This window comes from Trachemys scripta, chromosome 21 (assembly GCF_013100865.1).
Source record: "Trachemys scripta elegans isolate TJP31775 chromosome 21, CAS_Tse_1.0, whole genome shotgun sequence".
Taxonomy (NCBI): domain Eukaryota; kingdom Metazoa; phylum Chordata; order Testudines; family Emydidae; genus Trachemys; species Trachemys scripta.
This window is the reverse complement of record NC_048318.1, coordinates 10,594,052-10,614,313: the sequence shown is the minus strand read 5'-3', so window position 1 is coordinate 10,614,313 and position 20,262 is coordinate 10,594,052. Positions and strand designations below refer to the sequence as shown.

Below are 20,262 nucleotides of genomic sequence, written 5' to 3'. Positions count from 1 at the left end.
TGACACATTTTAGTGTAGCTGTCCAGTGCAAACAACCAACCATGTAGGGATATTTTGAGGAACTGGCTTTTTAGGTTCACAAAAGCAGCCCCACAAACTGGCATACTGGGTTTGGGTCAAAAACAGCAGTGCTTGTTCAAAGCATTCAGCGACGCACACCGGTTAAATGTCTGCTGCCCGGTATAAAATCCACTGCAGCTTTAAGAGAGGGGAGGGTTTCCAGGAGAGGAAAAGGCAAAGCCTGCCCACAAGGGCTTCTTTTTGCCTTTCTGATCCATTCAGAAATTACTCATTGCAAATTCCTGACTTTTCAAGAGGAGGAAATGCGATTGCATGGCTTTCATTTGCTGCACATGTGTGTCACAGAGTGGGAAAGAGACTTTTAAACTGGGGAGCTAGTCCAGCCCCAGCGATGACTTTGTGAGAGCTGGGGTGGGGAGGGGGGGCTGTTTTACACCAGGAAGCTGTGCTGTATGTTTCCACGCTCAGCTGCTGAGACAGAGAGACACACAGCAATACAACAGCAGCCGCTTGCCTTTCTCGGTGTGTGGATCAGCTGTCTCGCTCTCTTTTTTTTTTTTTCCTCCTTTCCGGTGTGTTGTTTTGTGTGTCTTGCGATGGCTGAATGATGGCCCAGTACAACAACTCCACACCACACACCATGGCTGCCAAAGACGATCTCTACAGCAAAGTCACCCCCAGAAGGAACAGACAACACCGAACGGGGACAATCAAACACGGGTCGTCTCTGGATATCCTTTTATCAATGGGATTTCCCAAAGCCAGGGCGTAAGTTGGGACATCTTTACTTCCCCCCTCCCTCCTTTGAGCCCCCCTCCCTCTTTTCTGTGATAAAGGCTAGCTGGTTAAAGGGGGGGGGGAGTTGCAAGTTCTGGTTTGCATGTTGATCCAGGATGGAAGGCGTGTGTCTATCTGGTGCGTTCTGGTGGCAATGCAGGAGAACGTGATGCGATGCGCAGCTGTCTGTGCCGGGTGCCCCTCGCTAGGTAATGCAGGTGCGCCTCGCTCCAAATGGCCTTGGCCGATTTCATTTTTCGGAGGATGGGTTTGTTTAGGAACCCGGGGGGGTGGCTTTCGAGGAGAGGCTCCGCTCCGAGCTGCTGAACTGCAGAGGCAGAGCCCATCCACCGCAGTGGTTTGCAGGCTGGGGTGTCAATTTGCAGGGAAGTGGGAGTGGCGCGCGTGTATTGCATATTCATGGCCAGGGAAGCGAACTGGGGCTCTGGAAGGCAGGTGAAGAAAGTAGCACCCATTGCAGCCGCCCTGGCTGGGGCGTTGTTATTTTACGGAGACTGTTATTCAGGTGCAACGGGGCTGTGGTGCAACGAAAAAAAAATAAGCTTATTCACAGGGCTGTGAAAACAGGGCCAGGCCTGGCTGCTGAATGGATGCGCCGGGCTACACTGGCCTGTATCCCTATCGTGGTGAGAAATTGCTTCGGAAGTTTTGGATGTCCAGCTAGACTGGAAACTGGACTTCAGCACTGTGCAATTAGAAACCACATTCCTTAGCCATTATTTTGACAATGATTATTCCTCAGCAGTTATTGTAGCTCGTTCAATCACCTGAGCTCATTTCTGTAATCCACATGCGGGTGAACTCAAACCTTTGGAATCCGACCTCCTGTGTTTTTCTTGCACAATTTAGCAGTAATCTGTTGTAACATTTCTTTGCGGCGCTTAAAAGTCATTAGGCAGCAACCTAAATATAATGTAATACTGACCCTCCCCAGCCCCCTTGTTAAAATGATGGCTACTGAGTGGGGTACTTTAGGCTGTAAAACAGACTAGGGGAATTTGGATGATTGCTTGATCTGCCTAGATTTGCCTTTTGTAGTTGAGATATCAGAACTCAGCTGGCTTCCGACTATTTTCTGTACAGTTTTTTATAGGTACACAGATACACATGATTTTGAGGACAGACATCATCTATGGATTCATATGGCCACCATGGTTTTCACTAGAACATACACACACTCAAAATCCAATGTGCATTTCCCAGTTGTCCTACTTATGCTCTATATGTGTGTCAATGATCTATAGCCATATATAGAAAGTGGGATGCAGCATTTAAACAGGATGCTTGCAGATTGGCATACTGAGGAAGCAATGACTTAATGCACCCAGATTGGATGGAAATGCACTAGCATATTACTCAGCCTAGATGGGGGAAAGAAATGCTTGATATGAAAGATAAAAACAATTATTACCTCTATGACAGTGATGTCTAGTTTGACAGCCAGCTATTTTACCTTCGGCTGAGTACCTGGTTACCATGCAATTCACATCCTTGCTTAATGAAAGCTTGCTTCATAGTTGCAGTACAAACCAAAGCCTAGATAGACCAGCTGGGAGAGTTAAATACAAAGAACAGGTAGCAAAAATACCCCCAAACTTAAAGGTTAAGTATCATAAAGTATTTGGACTCGGGGGGGAAACCAGCTAGTTCTTTACATACAACAGGATACCATAATAGTATATTTAACTGATAAACTTTGTGCTGGAATTGGATGACTCAGTGTATAACATAGCTCTTGGCACTGTATCCCAGTCGGCTGATAATGTTGCAATTAAATGGTTATTAAAATGTCAGTAAGAAGCAAAACAAAAATAAAAGCAGACTGGTAATTGCTGCTGCCCGGGGTGGGCTATTCTGGAATAATCCACAGGTCAGTGGTCAGGATCCCCAAAGTGCAGGGTTTCTAAGCAGTACAGAGCACGTTGTCGGGGTGATTCCCACAAGATTGCTGCTTCCCAGAAGAAGCCTTTTATCCAAATGCGCATTTCTGTGCAAAGGGAGGAGACTAAGGTTGAGATTTTCATATTCAAGTTTCTAGGACTTCAATAGCTCAGACATAGGTTAGGGGTTTGATACAGGAGTGGGTGGGTGAGATTCTGTGGCCTGCGTTGTGCAGGTCGTCAGACTAGACGATCATAATGGTCCCTTCTGACCTTAAAGTCTATGATTCTATACACATTATAAATGACGAACACAATAAAAATATATAAGGCTTAATATAGTTGTCTTGGCTCTGGGTAGGTCAGTTGTCCAATTGTACCTGGGACCGCTGGTTCTAAAAGCATGAACCTCTGCTGCCAAGCTCTTAATCAATACTGTAGCAGGCTCATCAACCTGTATAGGTAGGTCTGCACTTCGAGCTGGGGCTGCAATTCCCAGCTCGAGGAGACATATCCTCACTAGCCAGCTCTGGTTGAGCTAACACCCTACTGAGTGCAGCTGTGGGGATACAAGCGGCAGGTGTGACTAGCCACCTTGAGTATGTGTCCATCGGAGACAATAGGCCCATGCTTGGGGCACCCAGCTCGATAGTGTAGACATTCCCTATATGTGGCTCAGCCCTTACTGTAGGAGAACAGAGCGGGACACCGAGTGGGAATGAGTTCCGTGGGCGACTGGTGTATTCAGGAGGTTCACAATGGATCCATGAGGCTTCCATCCCACTAGATCAACTCTGCCACTTCCCCTACCGTACACGACCCCACGTTCCCATGGAGAACACCGGGTTGAGCTCAGCACTGAATCATCCAGGGGGCCAAAGAGGAGGCAACATAGAAAGCTACACCACTTCCTGTCCCCCACCTCAGCAGAACCAAGAGGTGGTTGTTTTGTTTTGGCCCTCAGTAGCTATGGCGTACCAGCAGGAGTTAGAATATGGGTATTTATTACTTCACGATGAGCCTTAAATTAGAGGGACTCAGTCCAATTTCTACATAGTGAAATCCTCTCCTGTGTTCCAGGCGTGTTTTCTGTGCTGTTAAAACATGTTTGCCTAGTAACAGACAGAGCAACATAGCAGCATTTCAGTAAAGAGGCTCCTATCCCTCCAGGGTTTGCGCTAACGCTGGGAGAATACTGAAAAAAAAAAATAATTGGAGCCTGAAATAAATTCACTTCCCCCATGTGTGTGCCCCCATCACGCTAGCTTTTTGCAAATAGTCTAGGCTGAAATTCATCCTTGTCCACAGGAACAGCACAAGGTCTGTGCATCACTTAAGCTCTTTGGGCTTTAGTGGGACTTAAGGAGGATTCAAGTGGTGCTTTGAGCCTTGTGTTGACCTTCTGTGCAGGGAGGAATTCCACCCCTAATGAACGTGTTTACCGATGGGAATGTTCCTTGACAGAGCAATTTTTAAGGGCATACTGGAAGAGAGTGGATTTCAAGTATCTAATCACGCTGGAGCCAATCGCATCCAGCCATGGAACAGAATATACTGGTACCAGGCCCACAAGCTACTTGGGGCAGGGACTTCATTTGTACAGCTCTCAAGACAATGGCGTCTTGATCCTGGCTCGAGCCTCTGCGTGCGCCTGTAATACAAATATTCATAGTGCCACATGTCTAATCAAAACCACGTCCATTTCAAACACTCAGAAGCAAGCTGCAAACCAAGGGATTATTTGGTCAACAATTTTAAATAGCAAATTTGTTGAAGATCCCAATCTGTTCACTCGGTGAACAGTTTAAAAAAAAGAGGCATAATTAATTGAATAAGCAATCCCTTACAAATTACTCATCCAGATCTGCTTTTCTCTCTGCAGCGCTTATTTTTTCCCTTTTGAGTACTTATTTAACTGTTTGGGGGAGTAATGAGACAGAAGGCTTTTTGCATACTCTGGCTTTTAACAGATGAAATTCTGCATCCTGGCTTGAGCAATATCTTGAGTAATTAAATGGTCTAGTTCATGGGCTGCAGTTCCTAGGTTCAGCATTGGGACCTCTGAACAATTGTGTACATCTGTGCTGGAATGGATCCAAGAGGGAAGCATGGGGCTGGGCTGTGCAATTGAACACAGATACTGCAATTGAGTTAGCAGCTGTAGGGAAGGAACACTGGAAAAAGACTTCAGCAAACATTCATTTGAAGCCATATCCCACTATCATTCCACATGTGGAATTTTCATTGACTTCACTGCAAATTCTGCTCCAGGATTGAGGGATTGTTATTATTTTATTTGTATTACAGCAGTGCCTAAAAGCCCCGTTGTGTTAGGCATAGAATAGACACATAGTCAAAGACAGTCCCTGTCTCAAAGATCTTTACAGACTACAAAAATGGGAAGTATCGTTATCCCCATTTTACAGATGAGGAACTGAAGCACAGAGAAATTAAGTTACTTGCCGTGGCAGAACGAGGAATTGAACTCACATATCCGAGGCTCAGTCCAGTATCTTAATCACAAGACCATCCTTCTTCTCTAAGAAAAAGAGAACCTGTCCCTTTAGGAAATGAACCCTGTCTTTGAATGCATTTCCTACTGTTTGCAGCATTGGTGCAGCTGTGTTGGTCTCAGGGTATGAGGGATAAGGGTGGCGCAATATCTTTTAGTGGACCAACTTCTCTTGATGAGATAAGCTTTCGAGCTACAAAGAGCTCTTCTTCAGATCTGATATAGCCTCGCCCACCTTGTCTCTCACATATTTTAACGGGGGGGGAGGGGTTGGGGTTTTTTTTTTTTGGTAAAAATAATGGAATCAAACCGATTGGAGGAAATGAGAAAGGTGAATAAAAAGAGAAATGGAGCAATCATTCAGATAGATTGGCTGTAATACACCATCTTTATTTTGTATAGTGCTTTTAATGCAATCTGTATTATGAAATGCACTACAGATTTAAATAATGTAGTTACAACATGAAATAATAAACAGAAGGAACTAAACAATCGGAGAAGGGAGGAAATAAAAATGTTCAGAGGAGAGCTGGAAATCTGGATGGTTGACTGGGCAGAGAGTTATAGGGAGATTGTACCATGCATCTCAGAGAAGGCATTTGCACCAAGAATGACAAGAGTGTATGATGGGACAAATTAGATATCTGTGGACAGAAGAAATATTAAAAGACAAAGAGTAAAAATTTTCAAAAGTGCCTAAGTCCCATTTTCAAACATGCCTTAGGAACTTAAGATCATAAGGGCCAGATTTTCATGGTAATTTAGGTGTCTAAAGATGCAGATGGGCACCTAGTGGAATTTTCAAAAGTGCCAAAGCAGGTTAGGTGTCTAACTCCCATGGACTTTAGTCCTTGAAAATCTGGCCTTAAGTGATTTTTGAAAATGAGACTTAGGGACTAAACACTTTTGAAAATTTTGCCCTGGGTCTGCAAGGTCAAATTCAGAGAGGTTTTTAGAAACCAGGGAGGACAGTTTGTCCTGAAATGAATAGGGAGCCCAGGGAGTTGTTTGAGGATAGAGGCTGATGAGGTAGTCTTATTTTGATAGTCAAGGACTATTGAGGCAGGCTAAGAGAATGTATGCTATAAGGATGGACAAGCAAAAAAAACCCTTGTTTTCCATAATTACCTCGACATAGTCTGCATACAGCCCTGACTAGGATGACCAGATGTCCCGATTTTATAGGGACAGTCCCGATTTTTGGGTCTTTTTCTTATATAGGCTCCTATTACCCCCCACCCCATCCCGATTTTTCACATTTGCTGTCTGGTCACCCTAGCCCTGACACCAATACTTCTGAAGCCCTGCATCGCTGTTAATGGATCCACTGCTTACCCTTGGACAATGAAGCAAGGAAACCACACAGTTCAAATTTTAACGTGTCAAAGAAAACTAAAACGATACAGCTTTTAGTGCAGAAAGTCACTTAATATTACAGAGGAGTTTGAGAAAAATATGATTTTACACTCTCTGTAGCACTTTTCATCCCACTCTGACGACCATGAAAGGCAGCCGCCTTTGGGTTCAAGCATGGCAGCTATTTAACAGTGCACCCTAATGTTACACCAGTTTTTAGGAAAAGAAATTCAGGATACTGCAGGAAGTTGAAACTGCAAGGAAATTTGGGAAGACACATGACTGCAATCATCTGAGTTGCATTCTGGCCACGACATTAGATGCAACATCCCTAATCATTTCTGAAGAGGACCTTTATTAATTACAAGTGGTCACTCTTTGTATGTCTCATTCAAAAGGCAGTGTCTCCCCAGTGTTACCAGACACCGTGCTGGGACATGATTTCTATACTGGGTTAGGCCTCAGACCTGCATTGAGCTCCTTGAATGCACACCCCTGTACTCTGGGGCTCTGGGTGGGCAGGCACAGGCATCTCTGGCATGGAGCTCATTGCTGTATCCAGCCCTTAGAGAGAAGAGTGACGCCCATTGAATTGCCATCACAAGTTCTTGCAGTGCTTGCAAAAGAGACCATCTGACTCAAGTGCTGACCAAGCCTGTCCCTGTGATAAGATCACAACCTAAAGAGCTGTGGCTGCAGCAACACTGCATCTTTGCTTGGAGGTATTTTATACATAAACCACAGCTTGACCTGTCTTCACAGTAATCCTGTTTCTTGAGGAGGTGGGAGGGGAGCCAAGAGAGGTGAAACGAAAAGACATTTCTGCAATATTGACAACCAGGACACTTGTGCCTGAGAGACTGGGGAAACTGTTTAAGAATGGTGCATCCTTTATGCAAAGATTGCTTATAACAACCATGCCAAGGTCAATGAGTCATTGGGATATTTGCTGTGTAAGTGCCAGTCGTGCAGAATGAAAGCTTCCCGGTGGAAGTTTTTCTTATACACCCGCCTAGTTTGCGGGGCAGGGAAAGAGCTGCATTGCACCTTTGTGCAGTTAGCTCCCCTTACTGGGATCCTGCATTTAAAACATACAAATAGCATTATGTGATGAGTTCCCGGCCTAGAGACAGGTCAGTGGAAGTACACTGATCCCCGTGATCCTGCATCTCAGAACTCCATGGTGCAGGGCTGTCAAACATTTACAATATCCCGGGAGGCATTAGCAACTTGCCAGGGACCTTAGCCCATTTTGATATCAAAATAAATGCAAGCAACATAACATTTGCTTGTTCTTGTCCTTCTCACTGGTGATTTGTCTTGTGGGCAAAGGGCTGATTCTGTTGCCAATGACTTTCACCAGAAACTGGAGCAGCTTCAAAAGATAAGTAGATGGGGATCAGGGAGAGGTGCCATGGCTCTATCTCAACCACACCAGCCAATAGGACAAAACTTTAAAAAGAGAGCAATTTTGTTTGGTCAAATAGATTTTGTTCGTTTTTGTGTCCCGTCCCCCCCCACCCGACTGTCAAATGTCTCTGGGACTGGGGGGTCTAGTGCACTCTTTCATGCCAGGCCAATGTCATGTAAGTCAACGCTCGTCAATGGGGGGGATCATTATGGAAATACTGACAAAAGGTTAACTCTGCGGCTGAGCAAACCAAGGAGCTTAGAGGCAAAGTTGAAGATATGTAGCTCTGATAAACAGCGAGACCCTTAATAGCTTGACACTGAAAGAGGTTTTAACCATATTTCACTTACACTCTTCCCGTCACCGTTATTACAAGCAATTTAAAGCGAGTGTCATTTCTTCCTTTTACATATTATTAAGTAGGCATTGCAGTTCATGATAGTTCAGAATTAATCATTTGCGAATAGTGACTGCTAAATAATTTCTGCTGGAGAGGAGGGAGTGCATTAGACATATTTTTCCTCTCTCGATTCTTAAAAGCACAAGACTTGTTATCTTCTCCACCCCCATCCCAACGAAATATAAACAATTCTTACTCCACTGGGATCTGATCCAGTTCCCATTAATGCCTGATTCAGCAAAACACTTAAGCCCACCCTTAGCTTTTGAACATGAGTAGTTGAGAGCAAAGTGCTCTGTGTTTTCCTCATGATTACGGAAGGGATGTTTTCAGTAACATTGGGGACACCTGTGATGCATAAAGCAGCAGTATATTTATTTTCCTAAACTCTACCTTATTTTGGGGGGAAGAACAGGATTTTTGCTGCCAAATTCTATTTCTCCTGTTTTGCACTAATATAAAACATTATTGTTTTATTTATATTGCAGTAGCAACTTAGGACCCCTAATCATGGACCAGGACCTATATATATAGTGCTAGGCGCTATACAAACACCAGACAAAAAGAGGTTGCCTGCCTCAAAGAGCTTGCAATCTAAACAGATGACAAGAAACAACAGGTGGATGCAGACAGTCAGACACAGGGAGAGCACAGGAGACCGCGTTGTTCGGCACGATAGATATTGATCTCAGCATTGTCTCCAATAAGAGGTTTTATTCCTGATTCTTCTCATTAATATTTTGGTGAAATTCACCCCTGTCACTGTGTAGAGGGCTGGTGCAAAGTTCTAGGCACCGCTGTTTTGAGGATAAAGTGGAACTTAAGTAGTGCATACGGCCCTCTGTACAGAGGTGAATTCCGTCCTATGTAAGTGTAATACTAGCTAATAGTTAGCACTTTTCATCTTCATAGAAGGTCAAAAATAAATGAAGTGAGCTTCCCAGACCCCATGTAAGGTGAGTGAGTGTTCTCTCCATTTTACAAACGGAGAAATTAAATCAGAGAGGTGCATTGACTTGTTTGAAGCCACAGAGATAGACTTAATTAATTAATGTTTGTCAAGTTTTTTGAATAAAGGGTACTATAGAATTACACAGTATTATTCTGATTTCTCTAGCAAGAACCACATTCCTCTCCACATATGATTTTTTTAAGCTTATTCTCCACAAAAAAATATTTCCCTTCATCACATGCTTGAAATGAGTGTGGTTGGTAATTAATAGTAAACATCCGATTACAGTATATTACCAGTGGATAAACTGCAATAATTTCTCTGAGTCAGAATTCAGACCGTTCTGAAACATGGGGTGGGAGGGATGAGGGTGGGGGTGGGAGGGGAGGGGGGGCGCGATTCTCATTTAGGCTGGCAGAGTATATGGAGCCTTATAATCAGCCTAAATGTCAATCACATATACACCCAGTATGTTATCTTCACACTCCCTTTAATGCTCCTTTATGCTGCTGGAAGGGTGTAAAATAGCCTTCCTGTCTATGAGTATCTGTCCAAAGGGCCAAGTCCTCAGCTGGTGTAAACTGGCATAGGGCCATTGACTTCAATGGAGAAATGCTAATATATATCAGCTGAGGAGTTTGCTCAGAAATAGCCTGGTTCTCATTTGCACCAAGGCCCCTTTATGCCACTCTGCCAGTGGGTTCTTTTGCACCAGTCTGGCAAGGCAAAGAGGTTTTAGAGTACATACGACTCTGTCCCCAAGTCTTTGGGAGAAAAGCTATATCTTCGGTATTTCCCCCCTCTCTCCTCGCAATATATTTTTACACCAGCTATGCAGTATCCGTAAATGGTGACTCACTGCTTCTGTGCCTCCCAGGCCATTATCTACACACCTACAAGATGCCCATTACTGCCTTCAATAAGAGCACCTGGGGGCTTGAGCACACTTTAAAGAGTCACAGCACGTAACAGAGACTGCAGGGCTGTTTCCCAGACAGTGGCTGTGCAGCTGGTCTCCTGCGTGGTGTGATCATTCTAGTCTGAAATGTGTCAGTGTAAATTTAGCCAAGTGCAGAGGGCTGTGAGCAGCGAGTGACTCAAGATGGCCCCACAGATCTGAGCCCCATGCACTGAAGGAGGCCTGGAACAGAGAGCTCCTGTTACGGTGTCACGGTGTAATGGTACGCTGTTCCATTGCAACAGTGAAGTCGGGTGGCAGCTGGCATCCTAATGTCCCACAGATCCATGTCCGCTCACCTTCCATCCTGTTCAACTACACTTAGGGTGACCAGAGGTCCCATTTTTAAAGGGACATTCCCGTTTTCGGGGATTTTTTCTTATATAGGCGCCTATTACCCCCCACTCCCTGTCCCGTTTTTTCACAGTTGCTATCTGGTCACCCGACCCTACATTTTCTTGTCATCGGAGTGGCACCTATGCAACCTATAGCCACGATGCTGCAACTGTATCATCTGCAATGGCAGACTCCCATGCCAGGGTGAACCACCCATGGAAGTCAGCGGGGCTCCATACAGCATAGGTGCTGGGGTGCGGCAGCCCCCAAGGCTTGAAGTGGTTTCCGTCATAGACAGGGTTTACAGTTTGGTTCAATGGCTCACAGCATGCCCTCTACACACATTGTTCCAGCACCCCTGCCATTCAGGGGCACAAGATTCTTCTTATCTGGAGCCAGATGCAGGATCAGGGCCTATCACACCACAGTGGGACTTGCCCTTCCAGGGTTTTTTGTGCTTCATTTTGATTTTACAAAATTGGTCCAATTTTGCGCGCACACAAAAAAAATCTGCAGTATTTGCTGTTTTCTCCTAATGTCTGCTCTCACAAAAACACAACCCTTATTGGAATTTTCAATTTCAAAATCAAACTTGGTTGCACTGATCCTTTGCAATGAGGCTTAGTAGATATCTTCTCCCAAGAGAAATATGAATTAACTTCATGAAAGCTCTCGGCTTTTGGGGTCAATGCTCCTGGTTGATTTCATTGAAGATTCCTGCTCAAAAGCTGATGCATGACAACCGGGATCAATGTATTTGAAATCCTTCCCAACAATCTGAAAAGGACAGTGATGTCTCAGAGCACTGCAAGTTGTTTTCGTGTAAAAGTTGTCGTATAGGGACATGGCTTTTAACTCCATTTAAAATGCAAGGCAGTGGGGGAGCTTTTGCAGGGATAGTACTTCAGTGATTTAGTCATAGATACATAGGGTACCTGAGCAGTGCCTCTCGCTGGGGCTTCCTTTGTCAGTCAACCTTAAAACAGGGTCATCGGAGTTCCTTTGTCAATCAACGTTGGACTCCTGCTGGGATTCTTTTGTTGTTCTCTCAGGAACAACCTGTGACTGCTGTTGATTTCTCTGCCTTGTGTTTGGTTTTTGGATGGGCCATGCTGGTGCTAACTGGGTTTTAAAAGAAGTGAGTCAAGAGTGCCAAACTAAGTGGGAAAATAGACTGGACAAACAAACAGTTCTTTAAGAGGCATGTGTAAGAACCGGTGGCTGGAATTTCCTGCATGGAACTGTGCAGCCATGTTGTAGCTTTCCCTGTCTGTGTGCACACAGTGGAAGAGAGTGCTGGAGCTCTCTTAGCACAAGGATTGTGTGGCTGTGTCTATATTAGATGATTAGGGCCCTACCACATTCATGGCCATGAAAAACGCACTACCATACCATGCCATCCTTACTTCTGTGCTGCTGCCTTCAGAGCTGGGCGGCCGGAGAGTGGCGGCTGCTGACTGAGGGCCCAGCTTTGCAGGCAGCAGCGCAGAAATAAGGGTGGCAATACCATACAATGCCATCCTTACTTCAACGCTGCTGCTGGCGGCAGCTCTGCCTTCACAGCTGGGCTCCCGGCCAGCAGCCATCACACTCCAGCTCCCCAGCTCTCAAGGAAGCACCGCCGCCAGCCGCAGCGCAGCAGTAAGGGTAGCAGTATTGCGACCTCCCCACCAGAACTCCCTTTTGGGTCACAAACAGTGACATTTCAGATTGAAAGAGCGGAAATAATGAAATTTGCTATTTTAAAAACCCTCTGACCATGAAATTGACCAGAAAGGACCGTGAATTCAGTAGGGCCCTATAGATGATTCGTCTTTAAATATTTCCCAGCTTCAACAGGAGCGCTAGTGCAGACCCATCATTGCTGTGTTAACGATCTTGTGGTCTCCCCCTGTATTAAGAGCAGGCCTTGAAGACATGGTGGTTGAATGTTCCCACCACTGCTACCACTAGTCCTGCTCCACCAGTGATCGCAACAGCAGGAGCAAAAGTGTAGGTGAGTTGCTAGGGTTTTTATTGAGAAAAAGGTTCAGCTCCTGGAGGTCCAGCTTGTGAGTCTAACACAACTGGCAGCTCTAGGCTGTCCAAAGGGCCCGGGATGATGGTAGGACCAGAGCTTCACCCCCTCCCTTGTGGTCAGTGGGGCTGAGCCAGTGTGGAGAACATGAGGGGAATATACTCTACAGCAGAAGCACATGATGGCTACCCTGGATGGCTCTTTCCTGCACCCTGCAGAGGGATCCAGGGTGAGTCAAATGGGATTCCTTCCGGGATTGCAGTGCACTCCCTTCACAGGCTAGCCCAATACAGTCTGTGGCTTAAAAAGCTACAATATAGCCCTCTGTGTACAAGGCCTGACCCAGTGCCCACTGAAGTGAGTGGAAAGACTTCCATGAACCTCAGGAGGTGTCGGATCAAGCCGCAATGGCTATTTGCCCCTTCATTAATTGCCTGAGACCGAGAGAGAGTGGAGAAGATGCAGTCATAGCGGGGGTTTCTGTTTTTAATTCTTTCTGACATTTAGAAGGTCAGTGGAAAAGCTTGTCAAATAAAACAGGAAGTTACTCTGACATGTAAGCATTTGAGCACGGGATGAAAATCAGCCAAGGCAGCCACAAGCCCTTGTCTCTGAGCACCCATCTTTCACACACTAAGACCAAATAGCACCTGAAGCGGGAAATCACCATTTGAAATATCTCCCACAAATGATCTTGTACTGTGTTTCATGACCATGACTAACTTTTACTCCACCGACTAAAGGAAATTATCCTCCCTGCGGACTGAGACTTCTGAGCAGACTTAGGGGAAGAATAGTCCCATGGCTAGAGTGCTCGCTTGGGCCTCAAAAGACCTGGGGGCAATTCCCAGCTCCACCACAGACTTCTTTTACGACCCTGAGCAAGTCACTTAGTCTCTCTGTGCCTCAGCTGACCATCTGCAAAATGGGGGTAATAGCACTGCCCAATCTCACAGGGATGTGATGAGGATAAATACGCTAAAGATTGTGAGGTGTTCAGATACTGCGGTGGTGGGCAGTCATAACAATACCATAGATAAGGCACTAGCCTATGACAAATTCACACATCCTGAGCACTGTAATTAAGCCAAACCTAATCCCTGACATAGAAGCAGCAAAGTTGATGGAAGAATTGTTCTGTTGACCTAGCAAGTGTCACTCAGGGAGGTGGATTACCTACATCAATGGAAAAATCCCTGCTGTCAATACAGAAAGTGTCTACCCTACGGTGGTGCAGCTGTAGCACCCATAATGTCAACCTACCCAAGGTGAAATTCACAGAGGACCAGCAAAGGCCCATGCATTACTTGAGTGGATCCCAGCATGGGTGAATTTCACCCGTGGGTGTTTTTTTGTTTGTTTGTTTTGTTTTTTGAGTCAGAATTGATTAAATCCAGGACAAGATTTTCAGAAGTTACTAGTGGTTTGGGATGACAAGTGTGAGGTTCCTTACAGGGGCCTGATATCCAGAGAGCGGCTGCTGAGTGCTTTCTGAAAACCAGGCCCCTTTGAGTTGTCCCAAGTTGGGCACCCAAACCAAATAATCACTTGTGAAAATCTTGGCCCATGGATGCTCAGCTCCTCTGGAAATCAGGGCTCTTACTCCAGGCATCTGAGGTAAAAAGATTTTGGCCTAAGTGACTTGCCCAAGGCCATGCAGCAAGTCAGCTGCAGAGCTGGGTCTATATCTCAGCAGTCTGAAATCACTCTTAGGCTGCAAACACCCCAAAAATGGCCTCTCACATGACACTTTAGATTCTAATCCAACCTTTGAACTCAGACGTGCAGAGGCAATAGCATAAATGGAAAGATGTTTTGTTAACTGAATATTTCAGAACTTTAAAGTACGTTTGGTTTGAGTGTCATTTTAGGAACGGACAAAGGGTTTTTATGGTTTCACAGGTTGGGTGTAACTGTGGTGAGGAAGGAATCTCATATTTTCCAAGCCAGTTCTCTTGACCTTAGATGTAACAAAGTTAGTTTTGAATTTGTGTTGTATGCAGCCGGCTCTTCTATTGAACATCCTTCCAATCATATGAATATTTGAAACAACCGAACAATTAATCTGAGATCATGAAAGTGGGATTGAATGTTGTGACTAGATAACGATCCCTTTGCTGCAAAGTAAATGTCAAAGCAGGAGACAATTTTTCAATCACAATATAAAATTCACTGGAAATTCTTGCTACTGTACCCTATTTTTCTTTTATTAAATGAGACTGTCCTCTGAAAACATCCAGGAAACACTGGCCATGCCCATTCCAACATCTATACCGGTCTGCATGAAGGTCATCTGTGTTCAGAGGGCTGGTGCATGGCAAATGCACCACATAAATTTCACTTGAGCTTTGAAGATTTAAGAGGGACGAGGGTGGAACATTTAGAGCCTGGTGTGGATTTTCAATAGAGCGTGAGCTTCGTCAAAAACTGCTTGGGATTCCACTGTGATCCAACCCAGAGGAGGAAATTGCTATGAATTTAGGAGCCAGTCTGGCGAAAGCACTTAAGTACATTGCTTAACTTTAAACACACGAGTAGCCCCACTGGCTTCAACTGGGACTACTCGCATGCTTTCTGGATGGGGGGGGGTGTCTTTCAAAAACCTTTATTTTTAAAATCTGTAGCACAGTCAGAATTTCTGCTGATTCTACATCACTGTCAGCGTTCCAGTTAACCAGCTCGGATCCAGCATTAGAATAGCTACATTCGGTTATCTGGATTAGGTCTCTAATTCCATTTCCTCTTGGTTTTCGTCAGCTAGTTGGTTTTTTTAATGTGTACCATGCGTCCTGTTTGTTGTGATATTTTGCACGATTCAGTTATTTGGTTGCATGTGTAACTATCACTCTACCCACAGACCATTCTGTTGCTGGAGACTCTGACCCAATGAACGTACATACGCATGCAAGGATTCGCTCTTCTCTGAGTTTTAATTTCAAACATACATATTATGCTATAATAACTGTATGCACCAGTATAGTCAACTGGAATTTGAGTACCCCAAATGTCAATCCTCTCACCACTGTGAGGCAGGGAATTATTATTATCCCCATTTCACAGATGAGAAAACTGCAGTACAGAAAGACAAACCCTATGTTTTCAAAAATGACTTTTTTGCACGGGTGTGTGTGTATGTGTCCCATTTTAAATACTTATTTTTAGAGGGGCTGAGCATCTAGAATCTCTATTCTGGGCATTGGGAAGGGTGAGTGCTCATCACCTGTGAAAATCAGGCCACTTAGGTATCTAAAATTAAGGCACCTAAAATTAAAGGCTACTTTTGAAGAGCTGACCCTGAGTAACCTGTCCAGAGCCAGGCAGCAAGTAAGTGGCAGAGTTAGGTATAAAGCCCAGGAGTAAAGTTTTCAAAAACACCATGAGTGGATGTATGTTTCAATGCTGAGCGTCATGGCACTTAACTTTTAGACGCCTAGATAAAAATCACAAGGACAGCACTATGATCCACAAAGCCAAATTAGACGCCTAGGCTCCGTACATAGTGAATGGGGAGAGAAAGGGCCCCTAAGAATGTGATCCACAAAATACAGCATTGACGGGGAGGGAGGGGGTGACAAGAGGGCAGCACACACCCCTATTTCAGAGATAGGCGCCTAAGTCCAGGCTGCAGGGAGCTGCCTAGCTCTGCTCAGCGATCCATGAATGGGAACCTATGCCCCGGAGTCAGATGGCTGAGGTGCCTAAGGAAAGACTCTAACCTTGCCCAAAGCCACACAGTGAGCCCTCACTAGAGCCGGGATCTCTGAAGTTCCTGGCTTCTTCAGGAACACTGTGTTTAATCTGGTCTCGGTAATTCTCCTAAAATTTTGTCAGTTTCCCTCACACGGAACAGCAGATTATCGTGGGGCAGATTCTGCTATAAACTTGAACTCGCTTCACTGAAAGCCATGGAGTCACTCTGGATTCCCACGGCTTTAACCAAGAGCAGAATTTAGCCTCATCCTCTATTCTACGTGGCACAAAATGACCACCACAAGACTTGCTTTTGTATTATTAGTGCCTACAATCTTCTACCCATATTTCATGGAGGGGAGGGGGTCTAAAACCTATTAAGAAAAGCTTTTTTTTTTTTTTTTTTTTAAAGAAGTAGATTGTATTATAGTAAATGAGAAGTGATAGCCAGAGGAAGCTGTTTGTTCTCGTTATCAGCTCTAACTCTGATCTCTTGCAATATGGCACTTTTTAAATCCATCATTGTAACTCAGACTATGTTAGAAAAGGTCGGCTGTTTTTCTCTCTCTCTCTCTCTCATATCAGCGTAGGCTTCCCCAGCCCATAGTTTCCTGTAGCAACACAAATTTCCAACAGATTTTTGTCTTTAATTTTAATCAGATCATTCTCACATGTGCAGGGAAGTATGAAATACCCCAAAATGATCGCGTTGGCCGCTGCTGTTACTGTAACTGCATCATTATTGCTTCTCATTTAAGGGCCTGATTCACAGCTCACAGAAGTGAATGGGAATCTAAGCTGAGATCTTTCTCCCCCACTTGCTCGCTAGTCACATCTAGGTCATCTGTAAACTCAGCCAGTGCAGTAAAGCTGAATAGCCCCGCTGCCGTTAGTGGTGTAACTGGCATTTGTGCTGAGCTCTAACAATAGACAAGGACATGCAGGGATTTACACCGATTGCTTAGAGTTCGGCATGGAAGCATCTGGACCATTTGGGGTTAGTCCTGAGTGTAGAGAAGAGCGTTTGGCAATCAGGAGATGACGGCAGCATGTGTAGACAAACCCAGCTTTGATTGAACTAGCTCACTAAAAGGAGCAGCAAAGCCGTGGCCTGGACTAGCTGCCTGAGTAGATACCCTGGGTCACAGCCATCTAGTGCATGCTGCTCCCCCTACATAATTTTTAGCAAGGTAGCTAGGGTATCCCTACACGTGCTACAGTTGTGCTTCCTGATTGCAATGTAGACATACCCACAGCTTCCCATTCAGCAACGTCCTTAAGCACATGTCTAACTGCAGGCATGTGCTTAGGTCCCACTGATTGCAGGGAATAGGGGGATAGGACTTAAGCCCTTTGCTTTGCCTTACCAAGTCAGAATAGGGTGACCAGATAGCAAGTGTAAAAAATCGGGACGGGGGTGAGGGGGTAATAGGAGCCTATATAAGAAAAAGCCCCCAAAATCGGGACTGTCCCTATAAAATTGGGACATCTGGTCACCCTAAATCAGAATGGCAATGTTTGCCACCCACTCTGCACAGGTGTAAGTGATTAAGCAAGGGGAAGCAGGCTCTGTATTTTACAAAACGGCATGCCTTAAAATCTGTAAAGATGCTATGTAAAATGTTCAGAAAACACCTAAGCGACTTCGGTGCCTAAATCCCATTGACTTTCCAGTGATGCCTAAGTCACTGAAGCACTTTTGAAAATTTTGAAACCTGACTCCCCAAAACTGCAGCCTAGTTCCATCTGTGCCCTTCCTCGCCGATGAAATAATTCTCTCCCCTCTGCCCTACCATTAGAGACCATTCAGTATAAATGTAATGGCACCGGAGAGACTTCTTATCTCATCAGTGCTAACAATTTCCTAGCACATTGCACAAACGTGCTGTAGATGTGCCTGTGTTGCTGTGTATATTTTTAATCCTCTCGCTGAACCCTGTATTCCTAAGGTAGCTTAAGACAATGAAACAGTTGAATCCTGTCCAGAAGCGCAGTCTTCCTTCCTTTTCCTCCGGTCCCTCTCCCAGACATGTGTATCTGATCACAAGAGGCTGACAGACAGCAACGCTACTGACCTTGAGCTCAGAACATGTCTGCCCAGCACAGGAAATGTGTAATAGAGCAGTGGCTAAGAACTGAACAAAGGTCACAACCCTCAGATGAATAACTGTAAATCTACATAACCGATCAGCTGTATTTTTAGCCTTCTAACTGTGGAATTAGGGACGGACAATGGACCCAGATGCATTGAGAGTGTACTTACGAACGCACCATAGTGAATGGTGACCTGCACAGGGAGTGTTAAAAGGTGGGCTTTCTTACCCTCCCCTTTCTTCATCATAGATTAAACCCCGCCTGAAAGTTGGGTTTGTTTGTTTTTAAAAGTGATTTTCTGGTTATTTGGCTCAGCCCCCAGACAAACCTAGGCCAGCACTGGAAGAAGCCCTAACTTGTAACCCTTCTTCAGTGACCTCTGTGGGCTATTACAGGGGGCACAACGGACGCAGGGCATAAGGGACACCCCATCCATATCTTCGACACCCTGGCCCACCCCCTCCTCTGGGCTGCTAGCTGCGCTGGGACACTCCAATAGGCCCCTCTCCCAGGGCTGTTATATCTAGCCTCCAGCCCCTTCGCATCAGTCTAGCTGACTATAGGCAGGCCTGTTGAGAGAAACTGGTTCAGCCCACAGGGTGAATATGTGGGGGCATTATAATTGTACAAACACAACCTACTTTACAACATAGTAGGTCTATTTAGGCTTTAATGTGTCTTCCTGATCACAGATTACAAGGTATGGGTGCGTGCCCAATAATATTTTACATTTATATAGTGCCTTGTAGCTTACAGGGCTGTGCAAATTATAGACTGTGCATGCAACAGCCACTTCTGGGAAGAAGGTTATCAAGCAATCAGTGCAAAGGACATTGCACAGACGGGGGAGGAAAATGGTTTGGACACCAGAGCACTCCTCATGCCCCTAATCTTATGCAAAGTGCTTTACATTTAGTGTCTGTGTATTGCCCACAGGACCTTTTGATATTGTGGTTTTCTCTGAAAGAGTCGCACCACTGCATGGTTGCACACAATTGGAAGGGCAAAGGGCTAAGCTGACCCTGGCAGGATACGAACCAGCGATTTCAGGAAGTGAAATGGCTTGATTCTGATCGCACGTTTACACCAGTGTAAGTCAAGAGTGACTCCACTGAACTCAGTGGGGTTCCAGGTTTACACCATTGTAACTCCCTTGAATTCAGTGATGTCTCTCCTGATCTACAGCAATGTGAGAGAGAGCAGTTAGTCCTTATATGTTTCAAACCCTGTGTTACTAAGCCATCCCTCCAACACACCCCCCAACTAAACCCCAAGTGCTGTTATTAGTGTACTACAGTTATTTCCTTCTACAGTCCTCTGGGGGATTAAGAAAGTACACTGAGTGGCCCTGGAATAAAAAGGTTAACATCCCCCTCCCCTTGCCAAATTTACCCAAGTCTCTTCTGATCCATTACTGTGTGTGCTGCTGATGTATATTACAAATCAATGGATATTAGGAAACGCTGCTGTACATGGCATAGGCTTGATTCTTTTAGCTGTGTTTAGCAAATGTTGTATATAATTCTAAGTCTATATTTTGCCAGCACAAAATACATTGACCAACGTGTCTAATCCATTATAATCCTGGCCTTCAACTGATATTAACAATTCAGTAGTACAGATGGGGCCACATGCTTTCCTGCTATAACGCCATTAAAAGTGCTACACCAGAGATGGATCTGGCCCATGGCAGTTCATAGAGACATGACAAAGACAATACAAAAAGCCACATCAAAATCAATGAGCGTGCAGTTATGGACTGTAATCACATCATAACCAACATAATTTAGAGGAGTCTGATCTTATTGATCTGAAAAGGAAATGGAGGGAATTTAAG

General features: G+C 44.9%; 1 protein-coding gene across 2 annotated transcripts in view; it reads left to right on the top strand.

Moving 5' to 3' along the window:
* The first annotated feature begins 248 nt into the window (after window positions 1-248).
* Window positions 249-20,262, top strand: part of UBASH3B (ubiquitin associated and SH3 domain containing B) — a 104,603-nt gene continuing 84,589 nt past the window's right edge. The window contains exon 1 of one of the 2 annotated variants that reach the window (XM_034754414.1): window positions 249-789. In XM_034754414.1, coding sequence (XP_034610305.1) covers window positions 626-789 — 164 coding nt within the window. In that variant the 5' untranslated portion in view covers window positions 249-625. Of the gene's footprint in view, window positions 790-957; window positions 1,008-20,262 lie in introns of those variants that run through there. The other variant, XM_034754415.1, reaches the window with a different exon arrangement.